At 42.2% G+C, this 10,367-nt stretch overlaps 1 protein-coding gene across 1 annotated transcript; it reads right to left on the reverse strand.

The window, feature by feature from the left end:
* Window positions 1–771: 771 nt before the first annotated feature.
* LOC147961048 (uncharacterized) lies at window positions 772–3,988 on the reverse strand. The gene is made up of 2 exons (XM_087533659.1): window positions 1,018–3,988; window positions 772–908 (listed from the first exon to the last, which is right to left on the reverse strand). The coding sequence occupies exons 1-2, from the start codon at window positions 2,111–2,113 to the stop codon at window positions 772–774; spliced, it is 1,233 nt and encodes a 410-aa protein (XP_087389785.1). The 5' UTR covers window positions 2,114–3,988.
* Window positions 3,989–10,367: the final 6,379 nt, after the last annotated feature.

Below are 10,367 nucleotides of genomic sequence, written 5' to 3' on the forward strand. Positions count from 1 at the left end.
CCCAACAGTGCATTGTAAGATGTTGCTGCATCAATCACATGGAATCTCACGTATGTAGATAATGCTTCCATTTTTAGTACCAAGGAAATGGTACCCATGGCCTCTTGGCCTGACTGGTTAAAGCCATGAATGACCACATTTGACCGACTCAAATCCTTAGGGGAATATCCAATCCTTTTCAAAGTACGCAGAGGCAACAAATTTATGGCGGATCCACCATCTATCATTATGCGATTTTTTGGCAAGTCATCAATCTCACCAAACATAAGAAGAGGTCTGTTATGCTTCTTTGCTCCTAACAACATGTCCTAATCCGTGAATGTAATATTTAACACCTCATTTAATTGGGCTTCAGTCTGCGAGACTTCCACTCTATAATCTTCAGGAAATGACAATGCTATAACTAGTGCCTTACGTAAATCCGAGGAAAGCGACAAAGCATCATACACAGAAAGCATAGCTGGTATTTTCTTCAAGTGAGAGATTACATCATACTTGACCGACACCTTAGAAGGCGGGTCAATTGTCTCATTCTCAGTTACATCTTTGTTCCTAGGCTCCTTTCTAGGTGGAGGATGTGGGTCAGACCTGATCTAAGGTGGACCTGATCCACTTCTGGCGCATCTTCTTTGGGGAAGTGAAGAGACTCGCTATCATCGTCAAACACACCTATAGTGAGAACGTTGAATTCTTCACCAGGCGGAACCTTCATGCGCTTCGCCAGATGCTGATATTTCTTTGGTACGAAGCACAGAGGAGCGACATCTTCCATCACTCGGGGTAGTACACGGCGTTTTGGCCGCTGTTCCCTCCAGTCTTGGGGTTCTTGAGAAGCTGGTACACTGCTCCATCCATCACGGCTGCAGGGAACGTGAGCCTCTCTTTTACGCTGACCCTGGGACGTGGTCCTATGACCGAGGTACGGGAGGAAGCCTGAAGAGATAATTGGGGTAAATTCATATCCTGATGTAAAAATCATATCATCATAAGTTGGCCTCATATTTGAAGATGCGCAACTCACCGAGCTATCTTGAAGAGTGGCAACATTTGATGTAGCCATCTTCTTTCCTTTCTTTAAGCTTTTGAGGAGATCAGTATCAATGGTCCCCTCATTGATCATTTTCTGTATGATATTCTTCACAACAAAGCAATCTTTGAGTGTATGTCCCAAAATGCGATGGTAGTGACAGAAATTTGGGTCATGAAATTTTGAAGCTTCTTCTAGCCTTTTAGGCTTGGGAAGTTCTATAAGACTCAACTCCTTTAAACCATTAGAAAGGTCATCAATTTCTTCTACAAGAAAAGAATACTCCCTGTTTTGTCGCTCGCTGAGAGTTGGCCTCCTACTAACCTGTGCATCTCGCTGCACTTGATTCCCTATAGGTGCTCTTCTGGGCTGGGACTGAGGTTTTACCGTCGTTGTCTCCATGGCTTGTGCAGACTTGGGTTTCATCGACAACTTTTCACGTTGACCACCTTTGTCTGTAGGCTTGTTGAACGTCGTTTTTGTTCGACGAGCGACAAGCTGCATAAAATTTTCTATATCCGTGGATTTTGAAGCTAACTCTTCAAACGTGAAGGGCCTCACTCCTTGTAACTGGACAGCCACTTCTGAGCGGATATTGTTCATGCACATGCGCACTGCTTCTGGCTCAGTGATTGGCTGTGGGCAATGAAGACTTAGGTTTCTCCATCTATTTATGAAATCAGCCGCCCTCTCGTTGAACCCTTGTTCAGTTTGGGTCAACTTAGTTATGCCCACCGTCCTCTGTGTGCTATAAAACCTCTCGAGGAATGAGTTTTGCATTTGTTCCCACGTTTTTATAGAGCTTGGAGGCAACTTGCTGTACCAAGTGAAGGCAGGCCCAGACAATGTCTGTACAAACTGCCTAAGGAGAAGTGCTTCATTGTTAGCTGTATCCTGACAAGCAGCAAGAAAGTGTGCTATGTGCTCATGGGGAGATCCACTCCCGTTGAACTTACTAAACTGCGACTGCCTATAATATGTTGGGAAAGGAACTAGGTCCACATCAGGTGGGTATGGCTTAACATACCCTGGCCGCATCGAGTACCGAGTTTGCATTAATTGTGACTTTACCCCTTCAGCGATCATTCTTTGGATCGCCTCAAGGTTAAGCCCTGCTCCTCCATGTTGGCTGCTAGCACTTGCGCCACCATCCCCTTCATTTCCTTTGCTCTAGTTATTTCTCATATGAATTCGAAGGGCTGCTAGCTCGTCTTCCTTTTGCTGAAGCGCTGCCGTAAGGTTGGCTAATTGCTCCTCAACGGGACGAGTTTCATTCGCAGCTAGGACTTGTTTTGCATGCTCTGCACCATGGTGAAGTTCTATATCATTCTCAAAAGGACAAGGAGGGCTATCTGATAGGGGATTGTGAGACCCCCCATTGCTTGACCCAAGTTCTTCATGATCTGAACCCTTCTGGCTCCGCGTCGTGCGGCGAGGACCTTCTACAACAGTCTTACGTGCCTTCTTCCTCTTGAAGTGTATTGATGCTGAGGAGGTCTCACTACTATTGTCTTTCACCCCTTTGACACCAACTGGCATTGCGTTGAATACTTCAAATGAGTTGCCTGAGACCTTCTTACGAGTTGTCCATGGAGCGAGAGTTCTGGTAGTCTTGTTTTCTGTACTTGCCATTTCTTTTGCCCCATTTCCTCCACTGACGTGGCTTGTTGATGGAGAATCTCTTCCTTGTATTCTGCTAAACCCTGAATCAGCTCGTACTGCCATCTCTCTTTGTTTTAGGGCAGCCCACTTTTTGCGTGCATGAGCAGCCTGCTTCACATACTCTTGTCGTCGTGGATTTGCCTTCACAAATTCTTCATATTCTGGCCACTTCGATAGAGTTTCTACATGTCGCATGATGGCGCCACCAACATTATCAGCAGAGATAGAGCATCCTGGAAGTATTTCCTTCAAAGCTTGGCAAACATTCTGTGTCATGACGGCATGGAAGCTAGCATGGCTCCCTCCGCGAATCCTCGCATTGCTCTTCCTTTCTCTATTTCTGATGGGATATGCCACTTGCTTCCGTTGTTGATTGGTCATGTTTGCATCAGTTGCCACTGGGAAATCAAGCCATGCACAGTGAGCCCTCTGCCGTCGACGATAATGACGTGTTGGATCAACTGAGCCTTCAAATGATGGTGTTGGTGCTGGCACCGAGGAGGACAAAGGATCTGATATTGTAGCAGTTGGATCCATATGACCAGCTTGGAAGTCATCCGAAGTGACAAACACCCCCTGCCACTGGAGCGAGCGTCTATTGCTTGGCTCTCCCACTAGGCATGGTCCAATGGGATTACAGCCCATGGTGGGGATAAATTCAGGTGCATCAACACGCAGTTGGTTTCTTGGACGAGACGATCCTTTATGTGAGGAAGACTCAGTGTCCTCAGCCATTACACCCTTTCCTTTGTCCGCGGAGCAAGACCTTTGTGCTGCCCCTACGTTGCTTGGGATAAGCTTATGGGAGCTTTCTCCTGACCCTTTGTGTGCGCCCACCCTAAGTTTTGAAGGTGTAAGGGGCACTGTGACTTTGGTCGATGTAGTTGAAGCAAATTGTCTTGGCGACGCCACCTTTAGTGGTCTCGTCTGTTTTGCAAGAACATGCCACTCTTCGGGTGTCATGCAAACAACCTTTGCTGGTACCTCATGGCTCATGACCTTGGTAGGTGACATCTTTGTGAAACCAGGAGGCACTGAAGTAGATGAAGAAGCTTCGCGTACATGCTGATCCTTAGATGCTCTTGCAGCTGCACGCATCCTTCTCTTTGCTGACTTTGTGAGCACAGGAGTAAACCCCTCCTTTAGTGCAGAGGAGACTTCCTTTTCTTCTGGCTTAGCTGGGGATGCAGCTGTTGTTTCCAAACTCTTGCTAACTGCAGCCACAAGCGGACCAATTGGCACACCCAGCCAGAGGTCACCAAAGCGGAGAGTGACAAACTGTTGGACTTGTCCCTCCATACCTTCAAAATAGAGAAAACCATATATTAGTTTTCTTCAATATTTTCTTGTATATGCGTACATAATGTTTCATGCGCTATGTACTATGGAAATTCATATGTTGCAACCCTGTGTTGGAATTCGAAGAGCATGGGAGAAATATGTCCCACCGGGCGTGCCAGAATCTGATGACGGGAAAATGGCGGGGCGTGAGACACGCGTCCACGTCATTGATACAGAATGAAATTTAAATGCGTAGATGCATACAATAAAAATAGGATCAAACATTGCAGGTACTTTATTTCCAGAACTCTTACATTTACATAAAAATTCTGTTAGTTACATCTCCGAAGAGAAAACCCCTGATTAAGAATTCCAACATATCTATTACATAAGATTGCAACACATTCCTATTACAATATGCTACAAGAAAAATCCTCCTCACGATCGTTGATGCACTCCCGCTTGGGTACTCGAAGTTTGCTTTCATGCAAGTACTTCTCCATAATTTCATGTTTGATATGTTGGAGTATATATTTTCCTAACATGCAACAAATTTATTTGTGTTCAACCTCATTTATATGATGGTGCAGAATGAAGGTTGGTTTTGGCTAGGCTTAGTTTTATCCTACGTTTGGCACATAGGATATGGGTATGTTTTTCTTTGGGAATTTTATATGACATCTTTGGTTTTGGTGGCATGGATACATGTGACATGCCAATTTTAATAAGTTTTGCATCATGACATTACTACTATCACCGCGCGACACTGACATGGTGCCCGTGTGTAGCGTAATGGGCTGAAGCTTTCTGACACAATTTTGATGCTTTTTATAGTGCATATGATATGTGCCATATTTTGTTGACTTTAACTTCACACGGTATCAAAACTAACCACGCGGTGCAATGATATGACACACACGTATAGCTTGACCCGAATGGAGTTTGTTTATGATATTTTTTATTTGTTTAAAGCCTATGTGGGCTACATGAAATATGCCTTATCATGTATTTTGCATGAATTTTGTATGCATATGTGGATGTGGAGTGAACTTATTTTTTATTAAGTTCTTCTTTACCTGTATTACTACTAACACCGCGTGACACTAAGATAATGCCCACGTGCAGCATAACCAGGCAAAGGTTTGTGGAGCAATTATGATGTTGCATGAGTCATTTATCATTTATCATTTTTGCTTATGTTTGTACCTTACATGGTATTAGTACTAACTCCACATAGTGTCACATTATTGATGCTTGTGTGTAGCATGACCCAAGTAAAGTGAGTTTGTGATATCCATTTATGACGATGCTAATAGTTTAGGCTCTTATAGCATTGGAGCATTTCATGACATGTTTTATTTGACTTTGGACCAAATATGTGGCCTGAATACTTTGTTTAATTTTCTCTTACTTGTATTACTACTAACACCGTGTAGCATTATGATAATGCCCACGTGTAGCGCAACCAAGTAAGATTGGTTTTTTTATGATGCAACATGTTTTATCATTCATCTTGCATGATTTGGTTTCTAGGTGTGTATCGTGAACACATTTTTTAATTAAGTCTTGCCCTGCTCGTATTACTACTAACACCGCGTGGCATTAAGATAATGCCCACGTGCAGCGTAACCAAGTGAGGGAATATATTTTTATGCTCTTGTTTGTATTGCAACTAGCGTGACACATAATGCCCGTGATGCAACCAAACAAGAGATTATCATGAGTCCAGTTTAGTGCCTTCGTAATTTCATTCCAACTTAGTCATATCCATTTTTTTAATGATGACCAAATTAAGTCAATTTTTTATGAGGTTTTCGCACCTATGACACTCTCTTGATTTGTATCCATGGATAGAGACCAAACCAAGGAACGAGGCGTTCATCTTGGCTTGTATCGTTAAAGGGACCGAACCAAGACGGAGATCAATAGGACGAAGCGCATGCAACATTTAAAGGAATCGTGCTTACAAGAACCATGCATACTCCTTGACTCGTACCGCGATGGCCGAGCCGAAGGCAAAAGTTTGGGAACATGCTCCTTGGTTTGTACCGCGATGGCAGAACCAAGGACAAAATTTTGGGAAGGATGCAACATACTCTTTAGTCTGTACCAAAATGGCCAGACCAAAGACAAAATTTTGAGATAGATTAAACAATGCACCTTAGTCTGTACCACGATGGCCGGACTATGGGCAAGAATTTTGTTTGAGAGATGAAACATGCTCCTTGATTTGTACCATGATGGCCGAACCGAGGGCTAGAAATTTAGAAGAAGAAGAAGAAAGCTCCCTGGCCTGTACCACAATGGTCGGACCAAGGGCAAGAATTTTGGGAGAGGAGGAAGAAGAAAGTTCCCTGGTCTGTACCATAATGGCCAAACCAGGGGCTAGAAGAGAGCCATGAGTCTCACCTTCAAACCAACAGGACGCAGCATGCCTGCCTCTTTCTCTTCTCTTCTTTGTGAGTTTGTATGTGTGTGTGATTTTTCGCAGAGGAAAGAAACGAACTGGAGGCCGACTCTGGAGCAGCCAAGTGATCTAGTATTTATAGGGATGGGCTGAGAGTAGAAGGAGGCTCTCGCCAGCCAACGTACGAGTGCCCACGTCCTCATCGTGGAATCATGGGGATAGTGGTAGCGGGGTTGGTCTCTTTCATTTTCTCCTATTTCTTTACTGGCAACTTTTCGTTAGCTCATGTGGGCTTAGACTATTTTAAATCATTGTGTGGGCCTTGTAGTACTATTCGCATGCATGCACTGCAGCCTTGTGAGAAACACGTCCATGCATCTGTGGCCATATTTTTTGAACTAAGCACGATTAGCTATTAAATAGCTCATTAAGGCCTGGAGTCGGGGTGTGCATGTCAATTTATATTTTTTAATGCAAATCAAGGTCTAGCGTCATATGGATTATCAGATGAATATTTGATCAAGTACACGGTGCGTATATTTCATTAGCACGATTTTTTTGCATCGTTTCAACATTTTATTTTGTCAATGGAACAAAACCGAACATTTATCATATAGCCAACATTTTGGCGATCTTAGCGTTCCTCACGGAAATTTTATGTTTGTATTTTCGCTGTCGGTGGCGGCGGCCTACGTGCGAGCCATGTCCTTTATATTTTTTTCTCATGACAAAATTTGACGAGTTTCGCCGTATTTCCCAATTGTCGGTTTAATATGTGCGTTACCGACATTCGTAAATATATCATATCCTATTTTGTCAGTCCTTATTTTGAACGGTCAATTATATATTTTAAAATAGATTCTTTTCATTATAAAAGGGTTTTTCCCGTTTTACATCTATATTTTATGCAGTTTGTAAATTTATTTTATCTTGGTCAAAATCCATGTCAACATCTCTTACTTTGTCACTTTCATATACTAGTGGAAAATTTTCATTATAGAACTTGGCTTGTATATTCCAGCAATAGGCTTCCTCAAATGCCCTAGGTCTTCGTGAGCAAGCAAGTTGGATGCACACCCACTTAGTTTGTTTTGTTGAGCTTTCATACATTTATAGCTCTAGTGCATCCGTTGCATGGCAATCTCTACTCTTTGCATTGACATCAATTGATGGGCATCCCCATAGCCTGTTGATTAGCCGCGTCAATGTGAGACTTTCTCTTTTTTGTCCTCTCCACATAACCTCCATTATCATATTCTATTTCACCCATAGTGCTATGTCCATGGCTCACGCTCATGTATTGCGTGAAAGTTGAAAAAAGTTTAAGATTACTAAAGTGTGAAACAATTGCTTGGCTTGTCATCGGGGTTGTGCATGATGAGAGCACTTTTGTGTGATGAAAATGAAGCATAGCCAACCTATATGATTTTGTAGGGATAAACTTTCGTTGGCCATGTTATTTTGAGAAGACATAATTGCTTAGTTAATATGCTTGAAGTATTATTATTTTATGTCAATATTAAATTTTTCTCTTGAATCTTTCGGATTTGAACATTCATGCCACAATAAAGAGAATTACTTTGAAAATTATGCTAGGTAGCATTCCACATCAAAAATTCTGTTTTTATCATTTAACTACTCGAGGACGAGCAGGAATTAAGCTTGGGGATGCTTGATACGTCTCCAACTTATCTATAATTTTGATTGTTCCATGCTATTATATTATCTGTTTTGGATGTTTAATGGGCTTTATTATGCACTTTTATATTATTTTTGGGACTAACCTATTAACTGAAGGCCCAGTGCAAATTGTTGTTTGTTTTGCCTATTTCAGTGTTCCGTAGAAACACTAGTAGAAAACAGGGCTATGGTCCAGGGCGGCTCAGCCCATTAGTCCCGGTTAAGTCTAGAACCGGGACTAATGTGAGCATTGGTCCCGGTTCGTGCGGCTAAGGCATTAGTCCCGGTTCATTTAGACCTTTTGGTCCCGGTTGGTGGGATGAACCGGGACCAATGGGCCTCGCTCCTGGCCCACAACCATTGGTCCCGGTTCGTGCCACAAACCGGAACTAAAGATTAGACCTTTAGTCCCGGTTTGAGGCATGAACCGGGACTAATGGGGATGAGACCTTTAGTCCCGGTTCGTGCCACGAACCGGTACTAAAGGTCCCATTTTCAAACTATAACCCCCCTGTGGATCGCCTTTTCAGTTTTAAAAAAAATAAAAGAAAATGATGGAAATGTCAAAAAAATAAAAGAAAATAAGTTTCCATGTGATATGTGGTCTAGTTGTTGGGAAAATTTGCAAATGTGAATTTTGACTTTATTTGCAAAATCTCTCTGGAATTTGTAAAATGGGCATAACTTTTGCATACGAACTCGGATTAAAAAGTTTTTTATATGAAAAATCATCTACTCGAAAAGTTACATCCGATGGAGACTGCCTATGGCCTGTTTGCAAATTTCTAGAATCCTCAAATTCCAAAAGGAAAAAAAGTTATGCTCAAATTTCAGTTTTTTTAAATTTTCAGTAAATCTGGTCAAACTATGGTCAAACTACTTATTCAAGAAGTATTAGTGTTACTAAATAATTATTCAAGAATATTAGTGTTATTAAATAATTATTTCACCTTTTTTGAATTTTGGTCAAATCTGGTCAAACTATGGTCAAACTATGGTCAAACTACTTATTCAAGAAACATTAGTGTTACTAAAAAATTATTGTTTTTTAAAACAATAGTTTTAAATTCAAACAGTGAAATATGTGACTTCATGCTCAAGCTAAATTCCTGAGGGTTAATAGGATTGACATCTTACTATTGTCAGGAAAACAACAAGTGCAGACTTGGAAACGAGGGAGAATAGAACCCGGAAGTTAAGCATGCTCAGGCTGGAGTAGTGAGAGGATGGGTGACCGTTCGGGAAGTGAGATGATTTGGAATGATGAGGGGTGATTAGAGATTAAATTGAGCAGTGATGAGGGGTGATTAGAGATTAGAGGTTAAAATAATTCAGAAATTTGAAAATAAAAAAATTTCAAAAAAAATTTCAAAAAAAATTCAAAAAAAATCAGAAAATTTCCTTTAGTACCGGTTGGTGTTACCAACCGGGACTAAAGGTGGACCGGCCACGTGGAGGGCCTTTAGTCCCGCTTCTGGACTGAACCGGGACTAAAGGGTCAGGGCATTAGTACCGACACTTTAGTCCCGGTTCCGGAACCGGGACGAAAGGCCCTTACGAACCGGGACTAAAGGCCCTTTTTCTACCAGTGAAAAGGAATATCAAACAGAATACAAATGAAATAAAACCTTCGCGAGGATCGTTTTGGGAACAAACGCAATCTAGGAGACTTGGAGTGGACGTCAAGGAAGCAGCAAGGAAGCCACGAGGCGGGAGGGCGTGCCGCAGGGGGGTGGGCTCGCCCCCCACCTTCGTGGGCCTCTTGCAGCTCCACCGACCTACTTATTTTGCCTATATATACTCATATACCCTGAAAACATCCAGGAGCACCACGAAACCTTATTTCCACCGCCGCAACCTTCTGTACCCCTGAGATCCCATCTTGGGGACTTTTCCGGCGCTCCGTCGGAGGGGGAATCGATCACGGAGGGCTTCTACATCAACACCATAGCCTCTCCGATGATGTGTGAGTAATTTACCATAGACCTTCGGGTCCATAGTTATTAGCTAGATGGATTCTTCTCTCTCTTTGGATCTCAATACAAAGTTCTCCTCGATTCTCTTGGAGATCTATTCGATGTAATTATTTTTGCAGTGTGTTTGTCAAGATCCGATGAATTGTGGGTTTATGATCAAGATTATCTATGAACAATATTTGGTTCTTCTCTGAATTCTTATATGCATGATTTAAATATCTTTGCAAGTCTCTTCGAATTATCAGTTTGGTTTGGCCTACTAGATTGATCTTTCTTGCAATGGGAGAAGTGCTTAGCTTTGGGTTCAATCTTGCGTTGTCCTTTCCCAGTGACA

The sequence above is a fragment of the Triticum urartu genome, chromosome 7A, assembly GCF_056163025.1.
Source record: "Triticum urartu cultivar PI428250 chromosome 7A, HENAU_Tu73, whole genome shotgun sequence".
NCBI classification, from domain to species: Eukaryota; Viridiplantae; Streptophyta; class Magnoliopsida; order Poales; family Poaceae; genus Triticum; species Triticum urartu.